The sequence below is a fragment of the Carlito syrichta genome, unplaced genomic scaffold, assembly GCF_000164805.1.
Source record: "Carlito syrichta isolate Samal-C Ts95f unplaced genomic scaffold, Tarsius_syrichta-2.0.1 Scaffold303673, whole genome shotgun sequence".
NCBI classification, from domain to species: Eukaryota; Metazoa; Chordata; class Mammalia; order Primates; family Tarsiidae; genus Carlito; species Carlito syrichta.
The window spans coordinates 1,148,318-1,174,394 of NW_007247769.1; the positions used below are offsets into that span (position 1 = coordinate 1,148,318).

At 46.2% G+C, this 26,077-nt stretch overlaps 1 protein-coding gene across 1 annotated transcript in view; it reads left to right on the top strand.

Annotated features, from left to right (window-relative positions):
• Positions 1–26,077, top strand: part of DLG5 (discs large MAGUK scaffold protein 5) — a 134,594-nt gene that overhangs the window by 55,530 nt on the left and 52,987 nt on the right. The window contains exons 3-5 of the mRNA XM_008059018.1: positions 10,304–10,466; positions 12,746–12,889; positions 13,601–13,784. Coding sequence (XP_008057209.1) covers positions 10,304–10,466; positions 12,746–12,889; positions 13,601–13,784 — 491 coding nt within the window. The remainder of the gene's footprint in view (positions 1–10,303; positions 10,467–12,745; positions 12,890–13,600; positions 13,785–26,077) is intronic.

A 26,077-nucleotide genomic window follows, 5' to 3' on the forward strand; every position in this document is an offset into this window, starting at 1 on the left:
TCAACCTGCTAGGCTCAGGCAATCTTTCCTCCTCAGCCTTCCAAGCAGCTATAACTACAGATGCAAGCCACCATGCCCGGTTAATTTTTTGTAGAGATGAGGTCTCGCCAAGTTGCCCAGGCTGATCTTGAACTCATGAGCTCAGGCAGTTTTCTTGCCTCGACCTCCCAAAGTGCTGGGATTACAGGCTTGAGCCACCGTGCCTGGCCTGTTTTCTTTTCTTTCTTTCTTTTCTTTTTTTTTCTTGAGTAGGAGTCTCACTCTGTCACCCAGGGTGGAGTGCAGTGGCACACTCAAGGCCACTACAACCTTGACCAGCTGTACTCAGGCAATTCTTCCACCTCATCCTCCCAGGTAGATGGGACTATAGGCATGTGCCACTATGTCCAGCTAGTTTTTTGATTTGTTGTGGAGACAAGGTCTTGCCAAGTTGCCCAGGCTTGTCTTGAACCCCTGGGCTCAGGCAATCCCCTGGCCTCTCCAAAGTACAATCCCCTGCCTTCCAAAGTACCGGGATTACAGGCATGAGCACTGTGCCTGGTGGAAGATATTTTTTTATGCAACTAGACCCACACACTCTGGAAGAAGCATCATGGCCATGACCCATTAATTGGTTCTGCACACATCTGAAGCTCATTCACCCCTTGCGATGGAGCTGGAACCATCAACAATGTCCCCACATTCAGTCACAGACAGACAGAGAGCAATGCTCTGAGTCTCCTGTAAGCAGGCTGGGCCTGTATTGTCTGTGCCCAGATCATTAATGCTGAAAAGAACTGGTTGCATCTCTTGCGGTCAGGCCCTCTTCGGTTCACAGGATACCGAGTTTTGCTTCTGCTCAAGGTTGACATTATCCTTTGGGTGCAAGCAACAGGGAACACCTACTCATAGCACCTTAACCAATCAGGAAGCCTTGCATCATAGACGGTGCTGAGGTGGGCTGGATATGCTGGGATGCAACTCTTCTCTCCTTTGTGTGGTGTCTTCCCCCCAGGTGCATGGTGGGCTGTCTGCAGCAGCAGTTCTGGCCATCACATCCACACCTGCAGTGTTCAATATGGGAGCCATAGGCATAGATGGCTATATAAATGAATTAGAATGAAATGCAAATATCTAGGTTCTGAGTTACCTTGACCATATTCCAGGTACTCTGTAGTCACCTGTGGTGAGTAGTGGTAGAGGGTGGGCTCCTTATGAGCAAACAATGTGTTCCCAATCCCCTTGACTTGGTGTTTGCCCACTGACCACAGTCGAGTAGGTTGCCTGTGCTGGAACCACTGGTTCACAAAGCCAGGTTCCTGGACCACTTGGGCACTCATCAGATGCAGGTTCTTGAGCTTCTCCCCACACTAGTTGCCTCAGAAACGGAGGGTAGGGCCCAACATCCACGGCATAACAGCCCTTCATGTTTGAGATAGTTTGGCCTAACCTAATCCCTAGCAAGGGATTCTGGAGTGTTGTGCTGGACTTGCTCCTATCCCTTGGGGTAGATGACTGGTGGGTTGGCCCTGGGAGCACTCCTGTACCTGCCAGAGTGTTTCTGCTGGTCCACCTCACCTGATGAGAGGCAAGCTCTTTGCCAGTACACACTGTCCTGGCAGGAGGGGGCGGGGCGCTGGTAAGGGCTGATGGGGACTACCCATTTTTGTCTGTTTTTTTTCCATTAACCTAAGGAAAGGCAAGAGCAAAGTCCTTAGAATAAAAACATGGCCTCTCTGGGTGCCAGGAGCAATGGCTCACGCTTGTAATCCCAGCATTTTGGGAGACAGAGGCGAGAGAATTGCCTGAGTCCAGGGGTTTGAGACCAGCCTGGGCAACTTGATGATACCTCATCTCTATAGTAAATAAAAAAATTAACTGGGCATGGTGGTGCACACCTATGGTACCAGCTACTTGGAAGGCTGAGGTGGAAGGGTTGCCAGAGCCCAGCAAGTCAAGACTATGATAACTGTGAGTGTGCCACTACACTCCAGCCTGGGTGAGAGTGAGACTCCAACTTTAAAAAACAAACAAACAAACAAAAAACCCCAAAACATGTTCTCCACTTTCCCACTTACACCTCCCCCCACAAAAATAGTTAGGAAAAAAGAATAGCAAGTTATATTCAGCCCTAGAAAATTGGTAGGTGGAGCCTTGGGTATATAGACAGAATTTTCTCTATGATTATGTGCAGGCATCTGTCTCAGATCTCCAGTTTGACCCTACTAACAACTCGTCACACCTTTGCTATCAGCCTTTCAGGCTGCCGTGTCTTTCTGCCAAGGCCTCTTCAGGCAGTTTTCATCAGCTAAGTATGTGCAGCTTTTCTGAGGCCCTTCCCGACCCGTGCGCCTATGACCTGCCCTGTGGACTACTCCCAGAATGCATACTCGTTTCAGGCAATCGATATTTTTTCCTCCCCATTCATCCTGACCTAATTTCTCAGCAGCCTTTTATTTCTCATCTTGGATAACCAGGGATGGTTTAAGGAGAAGAGACATTCTTGGGCAGCATTTGTAAAGCGAGCCTTAAATTCCATACAAATTGAAGTAGCAGGAGATTTCTTATTAAATAGAGAGGTTTCCTGGCTTGTTGGCAGGAGAAAGATCTGGAGGGGTTCCCTCGTATCCCAGGAAAGATTCCTTGAAAGTGCTGCTTCTGGTTGATAGGGGAAGGTAGGGTGAGTCGTCAGGGAGGCAGGGACTGGCTGCTTATTGATGTCCTATGGCCCCTGGCTCTTCTTTCCTGGCCCAGGCTTTTGGGTTGAGACACCCCTTTGGAAAGCCTTTTTTCTCTCAATTTGTCAGACACATGGGAACACCCTCTCCTCATGGTGCAGGTGTTCAGTGTTCATAGGGATCAGGGTAAGGCATAGTCCCAGTCTTACCATGCTGTCAGGAAGTGACTGGCCATTTTGTCCTGTGTGGTACAGCAGACAGAAATAGCACAAGGAAGGAGCAGTTCTGATGAGGGGAATCAGAGAAAGCTTCCCAGAGGAGATAGTGCTTGAGTTGGGCCTTCTAGAAACACAGCTCCAGACTCAGGAGCATCTGAGAAACAATTGGCCAGGGAGCAGTTGCTGCTTGGCTTGGTTTGGGTTTCTGAGAAGCTGTCCCTGAGTCAGAGGTTTGAGAGCAAGTAGTTTTTTGGCTAGAGGTCTGGGACCTGGCCTGCTGCGTTGGAATCTAACCTGGTTTTATTCTAAGTTGGGGAAGGAGCTGAGCTGGAGTCATGTACTCCCTGACTAAGGAGGGTGTCCTCCTTAGGCCTTCATAGTTGGACGTCAGTGGGGTATTCATTTAACACTTTACCCATTTAGAAAAAAAATAAAAAGTGTAACTTGCTACTGGGTTCATTTAATTTTACATAAATGTGCTCTTTGAGGCTGAAGCAAATCTGATTTTCAATGTGAAAATAAAATATAAAAACTGTTCTCAGAGTTGTTTTTAAACAGAACTAGTCTCTCATCCTAACGAGAATTACTTTTTTTAAAAAAGTGAGTTGCCATACAAAATATAGTCATTCTCTTTTTTAAAAAATCTTGGAGTAAACACTGCAGCCATAAGCACCTCTGGTGTGTATCCTTAGGTTAAACGGGAAAAAAGTTAAATACATTGGCTGCAGGACAGTCAAGTAAAACAAAGGAGGGAAAAAAAGCTCACCCTGTCCAGCAGGTGCAACTTTGGTCCAGAATAGAGGTTCTCAAACTTTACCAGGCATCAGAATCACCGAGAGGCAGAGCTCTTTGCTAGCACACACTGCCCTGGTAGTAGGGGGCACTGGTCATATGGGGACTGCCTATCCCATCTTGGGCAACATAGGGAGACCCCATCTATACAAAAAATAAAAATAAAAAAAATAGCTGGGCATGGTGGTGCACGCCCGTAATCCCAGCTACTTGAGAGGCTGAGGCGGGAGGATTACCTGAGCCCAGGAGGTCAAGGTTGCAGTGAGTCTTGATCATGCCCCTGCACTCCAGCCAGAACAAGAGACCCCCGTCTCAACAAAAAAAAAAAAAAAAAAAAAAAAAAATTACTGTTTGGAAATTGTATCTTAATTCATAATCACGTGGAGGGCTTGTTAAGACACTGAATGCTGGGATTTACCCTCAGAGTTTCTGATTCAGTGGATGGGACCTGAAAGTTGTCATTTTTAACAAATTCTATAGTGCAGCTTAGGTGCTTTAAGCAACACTGGTTCAGGGCAGAGACTGGGTCTTTCCTGGATAGCTCTTGCTATCCTGAGCTGTAGGTGAGGACGGCTTGGTGCTCTGATGACCGTGTTCTGCCACTGCTTCACTTCTCCCTGACAGCCAGGGCCTGGAGGTAGACAGAAAGTTTACCTGGACATTCTAGTTTACCTGACCACTTTTGGCCTTGGCCAGCACCAGTTTTCTCCTTGGCTTCTGGCACTACAGGGAAGCAAAGCTGGGAAAGAATGTGGAGGCACCTCCAGGGTCAGCTAGAGAATGGGGATGATGGAGCCAAGGATAAAGAGCTTTGGTTGAGAAGTCTACCCAGTTGCCAGCTGTTTACTGAGCGCAGCAGCCAGGGCCACCTGGGTGTCTACAAGGAGGAACTGAGGATTGTGTGATAGGGAGACTCCCTTCTGCTCTCTCACTCACACCCAGGTGGCAGCTCTTTGTCCACGATCCAGGGCCTCTACCTGGTCTCCTGGCGTCTTCTAGCATGTGTTTTTGGGTCGTTTTAGTCCAAACCAAATCCCTGATCTCCTAAATCCTGTCCTGGACACCAAAAGGTAAAGGACAATCTGCCTTTTTCTCCAGTGGGTTCCAGGCTTGGGAGAGGAAAACCTGAGGGCGGGGGGACCTTTTGCATTTGGATCCAAAAGAACTAGGACAGGTTGCCGAAGCCAAGGAATGGGCATTTGAGGCTTTTTTTTTTTTTTTTTTTTTTGACAACTTGATGTTCGTTTTTTGGTTTGCTTTTTTTTTTTTTAAGTTTTCTGTAAAGAGCCACAGTGACAGCAGAGGGAGTTGATCCTCATCTCCTTCACCTGTCACATCATTCCTGGAATGATAGCTTCCCTTCAGGGCACCACAGTTTGGTTTTCTTAACTTGAAAAGAATAAAGTTATGTTCATTGAGATACAATTTACAAAGAGTAATTTATTTTTAAGGCAGGGTCTTGCTCTGTTTTTCAAGCAGGAGTGCAGTGGCACAATCATGGCTCACAGCCCTGACCTCCTTGGCTCAGATAATCCTCCCACTTCAGCCTCCTGAGTAGCTGGGATTATGTATACATGCCATCATGCCTGGCTAATTTCATTTTTATTTTTTGTAGAAATGGAGTCTCCCTATGTTGCCCAAGCTGGCCTCCCTATGTTGCTCAAGCTGCCCTCCTGGTTTTAAGTGATCCTCCTGCCAAAGTGCTGGGAGCCACCATGCTTGGCCCTTCTTGGACTTTGTAGTTGCCTTTTCTCTACCCCTAGTTTCTGGTAACCATTAATCTCTTTTCTGTCCTATAGCTTTGCCTTTTCCAGAGCGTTATGTGAATGGAATCATGTGGCATGTAGCTGCTAGAGTCTGGCTTCTTTCACTCAGCATAGGCATTCCATATTCACCCATCCCCTTGTGTGCATTGGTAGTTATCAGCAGTTCATTTTTTTTTTTTTTTTTAATTTGGGGTCTCACACTGTTGCCCAGGCTGGAGTACAGTGGCATGACCACAGTTCACTGCAGCCTTGACTTTCTGGGCTCAGGTGATCCTTCCACCTCAGCCTCCTGAGTAGCTGGGACTACAGGTGTATGCCACCATACCTGGCTAATTTTTTTATTTTTTGTTGAGACAAGATCTTGCTATACTGCCCAGGCTGATCTTGAACTCCTGGGCACAAGTGATCCTCCTGCCTCAGCCTCAGCCACCACACTTGCCCCCCCCCTTTAAAATTCCTGAGTAGTATTCCATTGTATGGATGGAACACCATTGTTTATTCCTTCACTGGCTACTCTAAACAGCTATGTACTGGTTTTTGTGTGAAGTTTTCATTTCTCTTGGGTAAATATCTAGGAGTAGGGTTGCTGGGCAGTGTGGTAATTGTATGTTGAACTTCATAAGAAACAGCCGAACTGTTTTCTGAAGTGGCTGCATCATTTTGTATTCCCAGCAGCGTTTAAGAGTTGCAGTTCTGAGAGTCCAGCTGCATTCTTGTCAGCATTTGGTGGCGTTGCTTTTTTATTTTAGCCATTCTAATAGGGGTCAGTGGTAAAAGGACTTGGTGGTTTGCTGTGTTCAAATACATGCAGGTCTATTGTGTAGAAGAGGAATTATGGTTGTGGCTTGTGGCCCATAAGGGTAAATCTAGGATCAGTGAAGGAAATATACAGAGACAGATTTTTTTTTAAGTTAGTAGAGATGATAATTTTAGGGGGAGATAAGATAGGCATTGCTGGGAAGTAGTAAGCTCCCTCACTCTGGAGTTCAATCTTGGGGATCCTGGAAACATCTGGATGGTAAGATTAGATTATCCTCAGAACATCTTCCAACTCTGAAGTACTAAAGTAAAAAGACAAAAAACTTTATTTTAGTTGAATGGGAGGGAGAGGATTTTCTGCAACACTTGTTGTTAGTTTGGAGCTTCATGGCTTAGCACATCTTGGGACTGGTCTTGAGGTCCCCCTGTGTCCCTTCTCGGCCCTCTGCCTCTTCCTGATTGTGTCAGGATGGGGACATCAAGGCAGGGCTTTCCAGTAGGTCAGAGAACCTGCCATGAGATGGGATGGATTCTCAGGCCTAGTTAGCCTCACTTTTTTAATGTTTCCTGAACGCACAAGCTTTTGGGACAGGGGAAGGGAAACAGGAGTCCACCCCTGTTGGGAGGCAGTGTTGTGTAGGGGCTGAGGCTTTGGCTCTGGTGTCAGAGCTGAGTCTGCTTGTGGGTCATTATTTTCTTAGCTGTGCAGTCTTTCTGGATGTCAGATTGTCAAGGGGTGATCCTGGCATAAACCTGTTAGGGCGTCGTGGGTATTAATGAGATGGAGACAGAACCTAGCACCTGGGCAGTGCTTGATACATATCGGTGTTCGCTTTGTCTGTATGGTCCGCTGCCCCTAGATCCTCACAGCTGGAGCCTGAGACAGGTTGTGCTTTGGGTTGGATCTGAAGGCCCCCACTTCTGTCCTGCTTCCTTCTCTTCTCTCTCTAGCTTTTCACAAACCAGGGACACATCTTTCTTTTCCCACATTTGTAATGTGGGAGTAAAAGTTCCTTGCCTCTCTGAAGACAGGTTGCTGGTCCTGGTGCTTTTCAGTTCTGAAACAGGACAGTTTGATGTTTCTCTGATATTTCTTGAACTTGAGTATAGCACAAAGCAGCCATTCACAAAGTGTGGCCTTGTGTCCCTGAGGTTCTTTCCAGAGACCTGTGAGTCAAACTGTTTTCATAACAATACTAAGATGTCACCTGCCTTTTATGCTCTCATCCTCACAAGGGTGTAGAGTTTTCCAAAGGTTCTGCCCAGGGTGGGTGATGTTGCAGAGATGAGACTCTAGCTGTCTCTATGAAGCCAGACATTAACAGTGCAACAAAATGCAAAGCAGTGCTACTCTTCCCATTATATATTTTTTGTTTTGTGATGGAAAGGGTAGTTATTTTTTCATAAAAAAACTTATGTGAATATGTAATGTGATTTTGGTTATTTTAAAATAAATTCATAAATATTTTAAAATACTTTCTTGGTTTTCATTTCTAATATGGTAGATTTGATTAGATAGATACAGTGCATATAAACAAAAACTCTATGAAGAGTCCTCAGTAATTTTTAAGAGCATACAGAGGTCCTAAGAACAAAAAGTTTGCGAGCTTTGTTAATATCTTTGGCTCCAGGATCAGTTAGAACTACGCATTCCAGTGTTGTCATTTACTGGCTCTGTGACCTGGACATACTCTTTAGCCTTGATAAAGTCTTGTTTCCTGACTTGCAAAATGAGAATAACAGCAATGTACCTTATGAGGATTGAATGGGATACTGTATGGAAAGCAGTTCAGAAATTGCCAGGCATAAAGAACGTGCTACTGATGGTTGTCATTTGGGAGACAGTGAGGCATAGGCATGAAGTACAAGTGCCCCAAATCCAGGCTGACTGCCTGACTTTGCTGGGCTTTAGTTTCTCACTTGTAGAATGGGAACAATAAAATTAGTATCCTTTGGGAATGACAGTAAGAAGAGTTAAAAAAAAAAATTAATACCCACCTATGGGCTATTGTGAAGATTAAATTAATGCCTGCAACAACTGTGCTGGCTGCTGTTGTGTGGGTGGGTTGCGACTGTGAACATTGAAATTGCCTTTTCTGGGTGTTCCTTGAATCTCTTCAGCCCGTTCTCAGGTTCACAGTCCTCCATAGATTATTTCCCCTGGAATTAGTTAGTGGGTGAGTAGAAGGTATGTCCAGAAGCGGCGGCAGGCATAGTCAAAGGAATCATTACTTGTCAGAAAGTTGGGTAAGTTACTGCCAATCAGGGGACTCAGCCTGACCTCCAAAACTGCTGTGGGTAGGAGGATCCAGGGTCTTTTGGGGAAAAGGTGAAGAAAGGCTTCTGCTATAGAGTAGACCACGGTGGGGAGAAGAGATGCTCCTGGGAAATGCTGATCCCTGGCCCCAACTCTAGAGAATATTCTGATCCCAAAGATCTAGCCCGGAGCATAGGCGTCCTGGTTGTCATGGCAGTGGTAGCTTTTAAATATAGTCATGTGTTGCTTCACAATGGAGATATGTTTTGAGAGATGCATCATGAGGTGATTTTGCTGTTGTGCAAACATCAGAGTGTACGAACACAAACCTAGATAATTGAGACCACTACACCTAGACTAGATGGTACAGTTGCTCCTAGGCTACCAACCTGTACCGCATGTTACTGTATTGAACACTGTAGGTAGTTGCAATACAGTGGTAAGTATTTGTGTATCTAAACATAAAAAGGCACAGTAGAAACACAGTATGAAGGATAGAAAATGGCATATCTGATTAGAGCACTTACCATGAATGGAGCTTGCAGGACTAGAAGTTGCTCTGTGAGTCAGTGAGAGAGTGGTGAGTGAATGTGAAGACCTAGGACATTACACTACTGTAGATTTTATAAACACTGTACACTAGGACCACACTAAATTTATAAAAGAATGTTTCTCCAATAATGAAGTCCCAGGGCCACAGTTTTTGTCTTGGGGGATACTTGGTTTGCACGAACAGTTAGCTAACAAGGATCAGCTGAAGGTGGGGGGTGGTCGGAATGGCACAGAAAGTTAGAAGATGTCTTGTGCCCTTTGTACATTATGGGCCTGCAGGGGAGACACATATCATGTCCCCTAGGGTAAGTCAGCCTCCTGGATTATATCTATAAAATGGGTGGCTGTGGTGAACACCTGACCCCACCGAGGATCTCTGAGAGTTAGGCGAGATATCAGGAGGGCATATTGACAGTGTTAAATTTAAATGCACTGTGGATTGCTCTCTTTTTCTGGGACACTTGAGTGAGTGCTTTTTCCCTAGATGGGTGGGGCTGCTTTTTTCCAAGAAATGGATTTGGACCTTGTGAGAGGTGGTGGTAATGGTAGCTACTGTTGCTTGCTAAAAGCCTGAGGCATGGGCTCCCTTCAATGCACTTTGGGTCATGGGAACAGAGAGAACAGGTGATAAGGACCTGTTGAGGGTGAGACAGCCCAACTGCCTGGTTTCATGTTACACTTACCTCAACTGTGAGCTAGCTACCGCCTCCAAGCCTGCACACCAGGCTGGTTGGGCAGGTCTACCAGGTGGTTGGATAACTCACCAAGGGAGCTGTACAGTGTCCAGCCCTGACCTGGAGAGGACAGGGACACAGCCCTTGGGCCCCAGCTTCAGAGCCAGCAGCCCTGGGTCTTAGAAGTGTCACTGCATTTCAAGCGTGTCTTTCTCCTTGGGCCGTGTCTTCTACTCTGCTCAATGCTCAGGTTGGCCATCTTATCACATGTTTCATGCCCAGGGATGTTTGACAGCTGGCATTTCCAGACCAGGGGAAGGATGTGAGGAAGAAGATTGAAACAGTCCCATCCTGGAGGTGTCAGAGCCAGGTTGGGGAGAGAGTGAGTGTCCTCAGGGTCCTTGGCCTGGGCTGGTTAGTGGTGCTGTTGAGTACTTGGATGCTGGAGCCAGACTGCCTGGGCTTAGGTCTCTGTTCCACCTCTGTGGCTCAGTGAAAGGGGGATGCTATTAGGACCCACTGTGTAGAAGTGTCCCGAGTAGCTAACATGAGCCAAGAGCTCAGAACAGTGCCCATGCCTCATGAGTACTGTCTGAATGCAAATTCACTTTATTACTCCCTTCCATAGGCACCACCGGGAAGGCGCCATCCCCACCACCCCTTCTCACTGAACGGCAGGTGAACGAGAAGATGGAGACCCTCTCCATCCAGCTGAGGCTGATGACCCGAGAGAGGAATGAGCTGCGCAAGCGCCTAGCCTTCGCGACTCATGGGACAGCCTTTGACAAGAGGTAGTAATTGTGCACAACTCCCCCTGCCCAGGCCCTATGGGCAGGATTGCTACTCTGGCACCAATGTTGTCATCCCCAGGCCCTTAACCCTTAGCCCCTGGGGGTCCAGGCTTCATTGCTTAAGTGTCCCCTTGACCTTCCCACATGTCTGAAAATGCTCCCCAGAGGCAGTACCTGAAGGCTTGTGGGGGAGAGGGCAGGCACAGGCTTGTCCTGCATCCTCCAAGATCAGGGATGGGGGTAGTCCCCATCATACATTTGGAGAGACCCCCGACAGTAATGTGCTTGTGAGCAAGGTGGGCTCTTGTGTGTGCTTATGGTGGACCAGCCTGGGGCCTACCTTGTGGATGATTGTTCAGTAGGTGGTGTTGGCAACAGCTGGAGGAGCCTGGTGCTACGTTGGTGCCTCCTCACTGGTTGGTTGGATGGCCTCAGGCTTGTCCTTACCGCTTGCTGGGTCTCTGCTTTTCAACCTAAAGACAGGGCCTTTCCCTCTTTATCTCCTATCTGCTGTGTGAAGCCCCTGCTCCGATAAAACTAGGCATCCCATTGCCGAGCCCTTGACAGGCTCGGCTGTGTGTGTGTGTGTGTCTCCGTGTGTCAGTGTTCTCTCTACTGTCTCCCAAAAGACCCCAGTTGAGTGAAGCTTTATGTGATTTGCAGACACATTCATTTTTCTTGCCACATATGTGTTTTAGGCAGGGCACATTCTACCTGGCATCTTTGTTGCTTTAAAGAACATCATTGCTGCTTTTGTAGTGATTTTGAAGTAGATACCAGGGAAGGGTGGCCCATAGGGTGGGATGGAGAAAGAGTCTTTATCTACCTTACACAATCCAGGGGGACTTTTGGAGAAGAAGGAGGGACACAGAACAGTTTATCCTATAGCTCCCATGCTTGATTTAACCTCTTCCCTTTGGGAGCTTCAAGGGTCTGTGCCTGTGCACTCTGTGCCTCTGGGCTGCAAAGCCTGATCCTTGAGGTCATTTGTATGAGGATATGCTCCCTAGATGGACAGCACAAAGTAGGACAAATGAAGACAAGGATGTACCAGCACATTAGAATTGGTGTACTGTGGCCTGTGGGCCAAATGTGGCCCACTGCCCGGTTTATAAATGAAGTCTTTGGCCGGGCTTGGTGGCCCAGCCTGTAATCCCACGCTTTGGGAGGCCAGGTGAGTGAATTGCCTGACCCCATGGGTTCGAGACCCGCCCGGGCAACTTGGCGAGACCTCATCTCTACACTAAATCAAAAATTAGCCAGGTGTGGTGGTACGCACTGTAGTTCCAGCTACTTGGAAGACTGAGGTGGAAGGATCGCCGGAGCCCAGCAGGTTGAGGCTGCGGTGGCCGGGAGCATGCCACTGCACTCCAGTCTGGGTGACAGAGTGAGACTCCAACTCAAAAATAAAAAAAAAAAATAAATAAATAAATGAAGTCTCACTGGAACACAGCCATGCTCATTGGTTTGCATGTTGTCTGTGACTACTTTCATGCTACCAAGGCAGAGTTGAGTGGTTGCAACAGAGACTGTATGACCTGCAAAGTCTGAAGTATTTACTATCGGACCCTTTACAAAAAAATTTTGTTTACCTCTGCCCTGGAGAAGAGATTCTCAAACTTGAGCATAAAACAGGATCACCCAGAGAGCTTATTAAAGTATAGATCACTAGTTATCCTTCCCTCTCTTCAGAGCTTGTGATTCAGGAGGTCTGGGGCTAGGCCTGAGAATTTGCATTTCTGACAAGTTCCCTTGTGATACTGTGCTGCAGGTCTGGAAACTCCACTTTAAGAACCATTGCTCATGGTCAGTCAGTGTTCTCAACCTTGACTACATATTGGAATCCTCTGGGGAGTTAAAACAAAAAAAAGTCCTGATGTCTAGGTCATATCCCCAGAGATGCTGATGTAATTTGTCTTGGTCTTGGTATTTTACTGTGTACCCAAGGTTGAGAATCACTATTCTATAGAGAGGAGAAACCATTGCAGATTTTGGGTGGATTCAGGCCTGTTGCACAGACTCCAGGAAGCTCTTAGAGAACTAGGCAGCACCTTCTCAGCTCTCCAGGCCCATACAAGGGAACTCAGGCAGCCAAGACTCCCTCCATCCTGGGGATTCAGATTCTGTGGGTCTGGGTGAGGCCGGAATATCTGAGTTTAACAAGCGCCCAGTGGCTGTGGTGCATAGGAGAACAGTATTTGGGAACCACTAGGCTCGAGTAATCCAGGGCATGGAAATTCCGGGGCCTGTGTTCATGGGGCCGCCTGCTCTCTGGCCAGGCCCTACCACAGACTAAATCCCGACTATGAGAGGCTGAAGATACAGTGTGTGCGGGCCATGTCGGACCTGCAGAGCCTGCAGAACCAGCACACCAACGCCTTGAAGAGGTGCGAAGAGGTGGCCAAGGAGACCGACTTCTACCAGTGAGTGCAACCTGCTTAGGCAGGGCTCTTAACACCCACAAAATGGCTGTCTTCCTCTTCTTTTCTCTGGACTTGAGCCAGGGATTCTGGTTCTATTCCTGCCTCCGCCACTCAGCCAGCAGTCTGCCTTCAGCAGGTGCGTTTGTGCCTCTGGGCCTCAGTTTTCCTCAGTGTAAAACAAGTCTCTTAACCCTTCATATCATCTTGCTGCCAGCTTCAGAAGCCTGGTCAGCAGGAAAGTGGCTTAGAGCACGAGGCAGGAGATCAGGCAGGTCTCTGGGCCTCTGAGTCTCTGTCTAGGAGCTATACTGCAGCTTGCTCTTGTGGGATAGGCCGATAGGGCATACTTTCCTTTGGTTTCCTGGTGCCCCTCTGAGGGTACTTGCCTGCCCACCTGCAGACATTTGCACAGGCCTCAGTACTTGGAGGTACCAAGTCTATACCAGGTAGTGGCTTATCTCTTTTCCATGGGGATACATGTGCTCTTTTTGGTGCCAGTTTTGTAAAAAGTGGTTTGGATGTTTCTAAAATTGGGCCGTTAGCAGACTTTGGCTTGCTTCTCAGTGCTGCTGGCCTGGCTGCTGTCGGCTCCTGTCCCATATGTTTATGGGCAGTGTTGACCTGGAGGGACTGGTGATGCCTTGAGGTGGGGGTGGGGTGTGAGAGGGTTGGCTGGGGCTCACTGTGTGTGTGTGTGTGGGGGGGTGTCAGCACACTCCACAGCCGGCTCCTGAGTGACCAGACGCAGCTAAAGGACGATGTGGACATGCTGAGGCGGGAGAACGGACAGCTGCTGCGGGAGCGTAACCTGCTGCAGCAGTCGTGGGAGGACATGAAGCGGCTCCACGAGGAGGACCAGAAGGAGATTGGCGACCTGCGGGCCCAGCAACAGCAGGTAGGGCTGGGTGGTGGGGGCAGACCAAGGTTATTCATGCACCCACAGACCTACCCATCTGTTCATTCGTGTGTGATCAGTCAGCAAGTATTTCTAGGACGTCTGCCTCGTGTAAGACACGGGGATGTCTGTGAACACTCAGCCCTTGCTCTCCTGGAAGCTGCAGTCCAGGGAGATGAATGTTAATCGACTCATTCCTCACATCATGCGTCATTGTGATTGTTGCAGGCAGGTGCCATTATGCCTCGTGGCGTGTAACAGAGGGATTTGACCTGTCCAAGGTTTGGGGGTCTGTAGTTTATTTCCTTTGTATGGATCATGTGATGAAGGAAGGAAAGAAGCTTGGAAATATTAAAGCCCCGGGCAGATACGAGATAGAGCAATTCTCATTGTTTTTTTTTAGGTGGGTGCGTGGCCCATTGTCTTGCTGCTCTCTGCATTCCAAGTTGGTTTCTTTGCTTTGTTCAGCTCTGGGTCCACACTGACACTGGCTTGCTGTGAGTGATGCTGGGCAGGCTCTTCCCCTCTTGTAACTTACAGTCTGGAACTATTCAGGCTACCCAGGGGTATGGGAAGGGCTGGTGACATGTTCTGTGTCTGCAGGTGATTGGATATTTGGGGGTTGGAAGACATTGTCAAGGGGAGACAGAGCATCCTCCAAGCCCTGTAGCATGAGGCTGATGAAACAGAGAACCACATCCTCATCAGAAATTACTTATGTTTTTGGGCGAAAGCAGAACTGTTGGGGCTTGATCAAAACCAAACTGGTGTGTAACAATGTGAACTCACCTGATAATTTAGCATGTCATTATCTTCGTTTAAAAAAAATTAATTGTGAAACTATTACAAACTTAAGTGTATCATTAAAGACTTGATTGCCAGCCTCATGCCCCATCATCCCCAAGTATGTTAATGTATATTTATTACAAGCAAGGATATTCTCCTATTCAACAGAAATACAAACATCAACATCAGGAAACTAATGTTGGTATGTGAGTTCTATCTCATCATCAGACCCCATTGAGTTTTGCCAGTCTCAACAGTGGCTTTTATGGGAAACGAATCTTGCTCAGTATAAAGCATTGCATTTAGTTATGTCTTTTTTGGTCTCCTTGAATTGGGAACAGTTCCTCAGGCTTTCCTTGACCTGTGTGGCCTTAATGCTTTGGAGGATGACAGGCCAGTTGTTTTGTAGGATACTTCTCAACTTGATTTGTCTGATCATCTTGTTTGATATCAGTTTACGCATTTTTGGCAGGAAAGTCAAAAAAGTGATGCTGTGTTCTTCTCATTGCTTCCTATCAATTGGAACTTGGTTAGATTTGACCCATTACTGATGGTGTTCTCTTTGATCACTGGCTGATGTGGCTTCTCCACTGTGGAGTTACTTGTTTTCCTTTTGCCTGCCTATCTAGTTTCTGTCTCTCTCCTTCTCTCTCCATGGACTCATGGTTTTCTGTTTTATTCAATGGGTTATAATTCATCATGCCCAGTGGGAGCCCCTTCAGGTTTGCTCCATCTTTTTGACATGTCTCCCTCATTCTTTGAGCACTTTCTTACTGTCTGGCACAAGATGTTCCAGTCTTATTTTGTAATTTCCCTGCCCCAGCCCCTGGAAATTAGCGCTTGCTCCAAGGACTTCTCATTCCTTTTAATGGAGACTAGTATTAACTATGCTGGTGTGCTGACAGCTGTTGGGTTATTACTGCTTTCAGGTCCTCTGAATGGGACAGAAGTAGGGAATAGCTGAGTACACATACATACATTTATATCTATATCTCTGTATCAGATGTGTATATACTGAAAACCATGAATTCACATTGACACTTTTTATTTATTTATTTATTTTTGAGTCAGAGTCTCACTCTGACACGCAGGCAGGAGTGCAGTGGCATGTTCTTGGCAACCACAGCCTCAACCTGCTGGGCTCAGGTGATCCTTTACCTCAGCCTTCCAGTAGCTGGAACTACAAGTGCACACCACCATGCCCGGCTAATGTTTTGATTTATTGTAGAGATGAGGTCTCGCCAAGTTGCCCAGGCTGGTCTCGAACCAGTGGGCTCAGGCAATCCTCTCACCTTGGCCTCCCAAAGTGCTGGGATCAGGGACGTGAGCCATGACGCCCGGCCCACATTGGCACTTTTGATTCTACTCCAAAACCACAGGTTCCTTCTGGTTTCCATCCTTTTTATTTTTGTAACTCCCTTTAAAAACAACAGTGAGAAACCTGGTTCTTGTTATTCTTAATCTCTTTACTTGCTTGATCAATCTCCCTGTGTGTACCCACCTTCCATCCCCTCTGCAGTCCCTCTCTCCACGCCATCCTCTCCCTATACTCTGTGGGCTCTACCACCCCATACCTTCTCTCTGCCAGGCCTCACCTCCCCAGGACCCTTCCTCATGCCAGGCCAGCTGTGATATTCCCTCTGAGATGCCACATACCTAAGTGTAGGCTTTTGTCTTGTTCTCCCTCACCTAATAACCTGAAGGCTTACTTAGCCTAAAGACTAAATTAAGCCAGGCATGGTGGCTTATGCCTATAATCCCAGCACTTTGAGAGGCCAAGGCCAGGGGATCACTTGAGCCCAGGAGTTTGAGACCAGTCTGGGCAATATAATGAGACGAGGTCTCGTCTCACTATATTGCCTAACTTATTTTTTAAAAAAAGACTAAATTGTTCAGACAGAAAAGGGAAGGGTTTTTTCTTTTTGCTTTTATACTACTGTTTTTTTATTGCAAAATTAGTGTGCATTTTATTACAAATTATAAAATCAAACAATACAGATATGTTAGCTCCACAGAAATAACTATTCTGAATGTACCGCTAATGAAAAGTTTGAGATTTTTATCTGTACGTATAGAACTTTTTACATTTTTTAAATTTTGAATTGGAGTCTCACTCTGTCACCCAGGCTGGAGTTACCCAGGCTGGAGTGCAGTGGCACACTCATGGCCACCGAAGTCTCAACCTGCTTGACTCAGGCGATCGTTCTGCCTCAGCCTTCCAAGTAGCTGGAACTACAGGCACGCGCTACCGCACCTGGCTAATTTTTAAAAATTTACCGTAGAGTCAGGGTCTCGCCAACTTTCCCAGGCTGGTCTCAAACCCCTGAGCTCAGACAATCCTCTCACATTGGCCTCCCAAAGTGCTGGGATTACAGGCTTGAGCCACTGTACACGGCAGAACTCTTTACATCTTAATAATTTATTTCACAAAATGAAATCATATAGTATATTTTGTTGCAAACATTTTTGTTTAGTATATCATGTGTGTCTTTCTATTTTAGTACATATTCTACCTCAGTCTTTTTAACTGCTGCAGAGCATTGGGTTACATAAAAGCAGCATAATTGATTCAGCCCGTTTCCTATTGACTGCCCCTTGCACTGTCTTCAGTATGTTCTTGTTATCAATGGTATTCTGTTGAAAATCTTGCTTCCGTTATTTATTTTCTTTCTCTGATGTTTCTTGATGTCTCATGTGGGGTACCCAGGGCAGGCTCAGTGAGGGACCCTGAGGTGGATATACTCCGAATTGTCAGAAGTCTTTTTTGTGAGCCCTCTGATTAGGGGAACTGGTTGTGTGAGGCCAGGCCTAGTGGCTGGGACAGCGGTTGGTACTTACGTGTAAGTCTCTACTGAGTCTTGGCCATGGAAAAGGTTTCTGGAAGGGGAGGTGAGTGCTGCCAGGGTGGCAGGAATCCAACCGGGGGGCAGAACAACAAGCAGCAGGGAGACTCCTCTTTCTCCCACCTGTTGCATGGCTCAGAGAAGCCACAGTGCCCTCTCCACCTTGCTTTTCCCTCTCTTAAGGTTCAGGAAGGGGGGTTGCTCTTGGAGCACTGCTTTGAGAATGAAGCAACAGATGAAAGTGTTGCTCTGAGGATGAAGCAATATCTTTAAGGATGAATTATCAGGAGAAAGTGCTGTGCTGGCTCTGCTTAGGACTGCCTGGAACCCATTGCGTTTCCCCTGCAGGCACCCTTCCTCCCGCCCGTCCTGGAGTTTCTTAGAGCAAACAGATTCAAAGACTGCGGGTTTTCCATTTTTTAAAGACAAAAATATTTTTACCTCAAAAGAATTCCCTTGGAGGAATCGGTGTGTGAAGCAGGTAAGGATAGAAGTGCTGTGGGAATCATGGCGCCCAGAAGGCTGCCTGAGGGGACAGCCCTGGCTCAGGGTTAGTGCCCTTTCTCTGCCCTGAAATGTGATTGGTGACTGCCCAGCCTGAGGCCAAGTGGCCTCTTCCAGTCTTCACCTGCACCCTGCTTTGTTTGCTTACTCGTTTGCCTGCTGACTTTTTTGTTTTTTCCACCTTGGTCTAAACTTGACTCCTTTTGCCTTGGTGTTTAGTTTGGATTTGATTATTTGAGACATCCATAATTTCAAGTGTGTCTGTGGCTCCATCTTGGTCCAAAGGAAGCCCCACAGCCTTGCTGGAAAGCGTGAGGTTGGGGCTTTCTTAGTGTCCATATGGTTGTCATGGAGGCCGAATGATACTGCATAGATGATACCAGCACCTTGTGCTCATAAATGCTGATAATCGTTATTGCTATTCTTCTAGTCCTGTCGAGTCTGAATTAAGATATGCCTCCTTGAGGATATGTACATGGCTGGTGGGAATAAATGATATAGCCACTGTGAAAGACAGTCTAGGCTGGGCTCAGTGGCTCAGCCTGTAGTCCCAGCACTTTGGTGCGCCGAGGTGAGTGGATTGCCTGAGCCTGTGGGTGAGTGGATTGCCTGAGCCTTTGAGACCAGCCCGGGCAACTTGGTAAGACTTCATCTCTACAATAAATAAAACATTAGCCAGACGTGGTAGCAAGTGCGCCTGTAGTTCTGGCTACTTGGAAGGCTTAGGCGAGGTGGAAGGATCGCCGGAGCCCAGCAGGTCGACACTGGGGTAACTGTGAGTATGCCACTGCACTCCAGCCTGGGCGATAGAATGAGACTCCAACTCAAAAAAAAAAAGAACAGTCTAATGATTCTTCAAAAAGTTAAACATACTTCCAAGATTACCTAGCAATTCCTCTCGTACGTATGTACCCAAGAGAACCTTGGAGATATGACTGTTTGTAGCTGCATTATTTGTAGCCAGCCCCAAAGTGGAAACAACCCCAGTGTCCATCAACTGATAATTTTTGGTACATAAAATGTGGTGTATCCATATTATTTGGCATAAAAAGGAATGTAGTACTGATACATGCCCTAATGTGGATGAACTTCAAAAACATGATAGCAGATGAAAGAGACCAGCCACAAAAGATATATAATCACATATTATGATTCCAGTTAAGAAATGTCTAGAATAGGGGAATCCAAGGAGACAGAAAGTAGATTTGTGGTTGTCTTGGACTAGGGGAATGGGAGGATGGGAGTGATATTTGATGGGCATGGGTTTCTTTTTGGGGTGATGAAAATGTTCTGGAATTAGATAACGGTAGTGACTGCACAATCTTGTAGGTTCATGACCTTGTGAGTATACTAAAAACCACTGAATTGTATACTTTAAGAGCGTGAGTTGTGTGGCATGTAAATTATAACTCAGAAGAAAAAAGACTCCAGTTTTCACCTTCTCATAAAAACACCTGCCCTGATGATGAGGCACACAGTTTCCTTGCCTCCCATTCTCTGACTTTCCTGAGGACTGCACAGCTTTGCAAACATTCAGATTGTGATTGTCTGCCTTCTATTTCTCCTCTTCCTTTCCAGTGTGTCTTACATGGGAAGGTCTTTCTCCCCCCCATCCCGTTTCTTACTCTTTTTTTCCAATAGCTGCGGTCCTTGGTGACAGAGGGTGGGGTGGGGGTGGGGTGGGGATTCTTCCTGGTCAGTTCAGTTGTATTAGTGTCCCCCAGCCAGTATCACCTCAGGACCCCCCCGGAGAGGAAGCCATACGGGGTGAGAGCTTCTGAACTGTTAGGTAGCCAGTCCCCTCAGCCCGGGCCGCTCACCTTCCCCAGGTGTGGGGGGGATGCCCTCGCTTGGGACGCTCAGGGGGTACTGGGCCAGCAGCAAAGGAGACTTGCTCCCCATCGGGTCTGAGGGCAGAGGTCAAGCTCACTGGACAAGGCCAGTTTTGTTGCCTGGTTCCTCCCACGCCTTGTAAACTTGAAGAGGCCCTTGCGGGGTAAATGGTGCTGTTTGACTTGAATGTTTGCTTGAGGGATTTGTGGGGCTTTCCAGCCCTCTGCATGATTTATCTCAGAGGAAATGAGGCAGCCTTGGGTGGGAGGGGGCGTCTTGGGCCTGGGCCTTGGCCCCTCTCCCACTTGAGAGCAGCAGACAGGTGCTTTGTCCTGTGTGTGTGGATGTTTTGAGGGGGGGAAGGTCACAGTCTGGCAGTTCCATCTCCAGGTTCTGTCAGTCAGAATGCGCCATCTTGGATTCTTGTGGGCTGTGTCAGGAATGTCCAGGAGACCCTGGACAGAGATTGACAAGCCTTGGATGGAAAGAAAAGTAAAGGATGTTTGTGCATATTTTTTTAAAAACTAAAATAATGCATATTCTTTGGTAAAAAAGAAAATAAAAAACTTAATAATGAAGGCACTCACCTCCTCCTCATCCTCAGCCTTACATTGTAGAAATGACTAACCCCTGTGTAAACAACTTGAGGTATGTATCCTTATAGATAATTTTCTTGTCACGTTTAACACACAAAGTCTTGTTTATATTTCCTGAAAGCTGCCTTTAAAAAACAAAACCCCCAGAAATCCTCTATAATACATCATGCATTTCCTTACATTTTCTATAAATTTGAACATCAAAAAAAATGTGTCTTAGTTTTGTTGTCAGTAATGTATTAATCCCATTCTGTGTGTTTTGAGCATCTTGGTTGTCAGCACGTTTTCCCTGTTTATTTTTTTTGTAGACAGGGTCTCACTATGTTGCCCAGGTTAGTCTTAAACTCCTTGCCTCAAACAATACTCCCACCTCAGCCTCACAAAGTACTGGGGCTTATAGGCATGAACTACCATGCCTAGCCACTTTTCTCCTATTAAGAACAGGTTTTCAGTGGATACACTTATGTCTTTTATGTTCTTTTGTTCACATATTTTTCTTTTCTTTTTCTTTTTCTTGAGTTGGAGTCTCACTCTGTCACCCAGGCTGGAGTGCTGTGGCATGATCAGGGCTCACCTTATCCTTGACCTCCTGGGCTCAGGTGATCCTCCTGCCTCAGCCTTCTGAGTGACTGGGACTTCAGGTGCAAGCCACTACACATGGCTAAATTTTTAATTTTTTTTTTTTTTGGTAGAGATAAGGTCTCGCTATGTTGCCCAGGCTAGTCTCGAACTCCTGGGCTCAAGTGATCCTCCTGTCTCAGCCTCCCAAAGTGCTGGGATTATAGTCATGAGCCACTGTACCCGGCCTTATTTTTGTGCATATATTTTAAAGTTGATTCTTAGAAGTAAAATCGCTGGGTGGGCCCAAGGCAGTGCAGATTTTCTTTTTCATAAGTTCTGCCCATTTATTTGGAAAACCTCTAAGGCCAATAATTTCCTCTTTTCTTCTTCTTGCCCTTTCCCCTGTCTGTATGTGTCTGTCTTTCTCTCCATATATATATTAGTAATTCATAAAAGTTGACTTTCTATTCCCAGGAATCCTGGATTAAGGCCCTTTCAAGGGCTCAGAGGAAGGAAGGGAGGAGAGGGGCTTTTTGGTCTCTGAAGGGCATCCCTCATAGAGAAGCCCAGAGAGGAGGAGTGTTTCTGACCAGTGTGGATACAGACAGAAGGCTGTTCTCTTCTTGGTCTCTCCAAGAGGAGCAGCTCACACTGCGACTGTCTCTGTATCTCCTTGTACTTCAATTACCCCTTCTCACAAGCCCCTTCCTGTCAGGCCTACTGTCCTGTACTCAGGCTGGAGGGGAGTCATTTCTAAAGACCGCTGCTGCCTGCCTAAGAGGAAAAGTTAAGTTTCTTCCTGTTAGAATTGTAGGGTCAAATTTGATTGTTCTCTGTCTTCTATTAGTCTTAGCTGGGAAGCTAGATGTCTAATTGTAGTTAGATGTTTGTTTGTCTCTGTATGCATGTGTGTGTATGTGTATGTGGAAATGCCTACTAAGAACATAATCTTCTAATGAGGAAAGAGAAGAATTCTAGACCCATTGATAGGATTGTTTTTCAGATTCTCGGGAGTTAACTGCAGCCGTGATTGCCCAACTTTCTTCAGAGGCTGTAGATAACAGCACAGGCATGATTCTGAGCTTGCTTATGGAGAGATGTTGGGAAGTATCTGGGGGCCTGAGGACCTCTTTGAATATCTGGATGCTGCACTGTGGGAACAGGATTACTCTCATTTGCTTCTAGAATGAGAACCAGAGGTTAGGAGCTATAGGGAGGTGGAATGTAGCTCATGGTAAGCAAGACCCTTTCACGAAGAGCTTTTACCTGTGATGGGCTGAGCTGTGGGGGTATAACTACAGGGGAAACAGTGCAGGACCAGTTCTCTGTCTCCAGGGTCTTTTCTACCCCTGGGATCCCAACATGTTATCAAAGCTGGGTTGAGCCTCACAAAGGATCTCTGGGTCAGCTCGGGCATTTTCCCTGATTGGCTAAGTCTCACCAGAATTTGTGGTCCATCCTGGCACCTTGATTGTCTCTGGATGGTCACACAGGCCCAGATCCAAGCAGCTCAGGGTTTAGGGCATTTGGGGGGGGACTATTTCCCAATGAAGAATGGCCCAGCCATGGTATGGACTCCAGATTCTGTTGTGTACTGATGAAGATGGTCTCTGCCAGGCCAAGGTCCAAACGGTGGCTTTGTATCTTGTCAAGCCTGCCTTTAAAATTTGTTTATTTATGAAGCTGGCAGGACAACTTTGGGAGAATCCTTGGCTGGCCTACCCAGGGCTGCCATCTTGTGGGGAACTCAGGCAATGGCAGCAACCTTTGTTAGTAAACCAGACTCACTTTGAGCCAGTGGGATTCTCACCTGGCTAAGGGTTTGTTTAGAGAGTAAAACATTTGAAGTAATTTTTAATCGGCATTCCAAAGATACTTTCCCCCAATCAGGGCAGTTTAGTCTAGATGTGGAGTTTTTTCAGACGTGGATAGCAGGCGTTGTTTAACCAGATGTCAGGAGCATTCTTCATGGACTGTATGGTTATGGGTGAGCCCCTTCTTCTTGTGGGGTCCCCTTTCCACCCCTCAGTGGTGGGCACTGTCAAGTGATGTCCTTAGTGCCCTCCGACTCTCAATTCAGGTGTCCTCACTCAGGGGCCCAGTTCTCATTGGTCGAATGATTTATGGAAAAGAATAATGTTACATCTCCATCTCACACAAGACACAGAAATATATTCCAAGTAGGGTAAAGGCTTAAGTAAGGAAAACAAAACTTTAGCACTTTTTAGGAAAAATAATAGGAGAGTATCCTTATGATCTTAAGGTAGGAAGGAAATAATTTCTTAAATAAAACCATCAAGACACAAACCATGAAGAAAATGATTGATAAATTTTACCATATTAGGCCGGGTACAGTGGGCTCATGCCTGTTGTCTCAGTGCTTTGGGAGGCTAAAGTGGGATGATCATTTGAGGCCATGATTCAAGACTAGCCTAGTCATGTAGTGAGACCCCATCTCTACAAAAAATAGAAAAATTAGCTGGGTGTGGTTGCATGTACCTGTAGTTCTAGCTACTAGGAGGCTGAGGTGGGATGATTACCTGAGCCAGGAATTTGCCATATTAAAATGTGAAACTTTAGTATAAAAAAAGATATTGTGAGAAAATTTAAAAGCCACATATTGAGAGAAGATATTTGTAATGAATATCTGAAAAGGCTTTGTACCTAGAATTTAAAAATAACCTGTACGGAAAAAAAGAGGGAGAAAGAGAAAGTAAGGTAGGGAGGGAGGGAAGTAGAGAGACAAAGTCACAGGATATAAATAGGCAATTCATAGAGGAGAAAATATGTGTAATTCATAAACATAAGGAGAGTTGTTCAGTTTCTCTAATAATCGAGAATGTAAAGTTAAAACAAAGAGACACAATATTTTAGGTCCATGATATTGATAAAACTTAAAAAAAATCTGTCTGTTTCATAGTAGCCAAGGGGTGGAAGCAGCCCAAGTGTCCATTGACAAATGAATAGATAAACAAAATATGGTAGACTTATACAATGGAATATTATTCAGCCTTACAAAGGAAGGAGATTCTGACTCGTGCTACAATATGGGTGAACTGTGAGGACATCATGCTAAGTGAAATAAGCTCATCACAAAAAGACAAATACTGTCTGATTCTACTTATGTGAGATCTCTAAAGTAGTCAGATTCATTCAGACAGAAAGTAGAAGGGTGGCTATCAGGAGCTAGAGAAGGAGAAAATGAGAAGTCATTGTTCAGTGAGTACAGAGTTTCAGTTTTGCAAGATGAAAAATTCTGGAGGTAGGTTGCACAACTGTGTGAATGTACTAAACACTACTAACCTGGACACTTAAAAATGGCTATGAGGGTGCATGTTATGTTACTGTATTTTACCACGGATGAAAATGAAAAGAAATCTTCTTGTACTGCATCTTGGTGAAGATGTGTTGGTGACAGTAACTGTCAGAACTCGTCCTCATGGCTGATGGGGGTGTAAATGGGTAACAGCTACTTTGGGGAGCAGTTTGACATTGCCCAGGATGGGTGAAAGCTCCGTATTTCAAGGCTCAGCCACACTCCTTCTGAGTGTTCAGAGGAAACTCTTGCACACGTGGGAGACATGTATACCCCCATGTTCAAGCAGTATTACTTATAATAATTTATTATTATAAGCAAAGAATTGGGGACAGTATATATGTTTCTTGATCAGAAGGAGGAGCAGTTGTGGAATAGCCATACAGTGAAGCTACCTGCATCAGCTTGACTGACCCTCAAAAGCAGCATTGAATAAAAAGATGTACCTGGAAATACATCTGTTAACTAAAACCACTTGTACCCCTCAAGCTATTGAAATAAAAAGTAAATAAAAACAAGCACCTAGAGTATGAAATTTTGAGAAATATTTTTGAATCTTTGGTAGTATGACCATAATATCATGCATGGATGTGGTCAACAGCAACTTTAAAGGAGTGAAGAGACAGGGAAATGGGATAAGAAGGGTGCATTGGGGGCTTTAGCAACACCTGTAATGTTTTATTCTCTTGAAAGCAATTCGAGAATTGATGTTAAGACTACACCTAAGCTGTGAGTACATAAAGGTTTGGTACATGATTTGCTCCGCTTTTCTGTGTGTTTGGCAGATACTCTATTTATTTATTTATTTTTGAGTTGGAGTCTCACTCTGTCGCCCAGACTGGAGTGCAGTGGCCGCTCCCGGCCACCACAGCCTCGACCTGATGGGCTCCGGCGATCCTTCCGCCTCAGCCTTCCAAGTAGCCGAAATTACAGGCATGTGCTACCACGCCCGGCTGATTTTTTGATTTATTGTAGAGATGAGGTCTCGCTGCCCAGGTGGGTCTCAAACCCACGGGCTCAGGCAGTTCACTCACCTCAGCCTCCCAAAGGCACGGGACTCTTTTTTTTATTTTTAAGAAAAATTTTAAATGGCAGAGTGGAGCACGGTCAGTGGTGTTCTGATGGTTTCTCAGTGTATGTTCCCGTTCTGCAACAATGAAGCCTTTTTGCAAAACAGTGAAGATTCTAACCGCCCAAGGCACCTGTGTACTGCTTTTTAGAATGTATTTTTATTTTTTATTTTTTTGAGTTGGAGTCTCACTCCGTCGCCCAGACTGGAGTGCAGCGGCCGCTGCCAGCCACTGCAGCCTCGACCTGCTGGGCTCTGGCGATTCTTCTGCCTCGGCCTTCCAAGTAGCTGGAACTACAGGTGTGCACTACCACGCCCCGCTAATTTTTTGATTTATTGTAGAGATGAGGTCTCGCCTGCCTAGGCGGGTCTCGAACGCACGGGCTCAGTCAATCCACTCACCTCAGCCTCCCAAAAGCGCAGGATTACAGGCTGAGCCACCGAGCCCGGCTTGTTTTGGTATTTTCAAATGTCCCTTGCCTCATTCACTGGAAGAAATAAAAAAAACTTTACAGAGTTATCTCCTCACAAACCTATGAGGGAAGTGCTATTTTGTCCCTATTTCACAGATGAAGAAATTGAGGCTTAGTAAGGGTAAGTCACTTGCTAGAGATTACATAGCTAGTGAACACAGGGCTGGAGTTCAAATCCACATCTAAGTGCAAAACCAATGCAGTTCTTTTTTTTTTTTGAGTTGGAGTCTCACTCTGACACCCAGACTGGAATGCAGTGGCTGCTCCCGGCTGCCGCAGCCTCGACCTGCTGGGCTCCGGCGATCCTTCCAC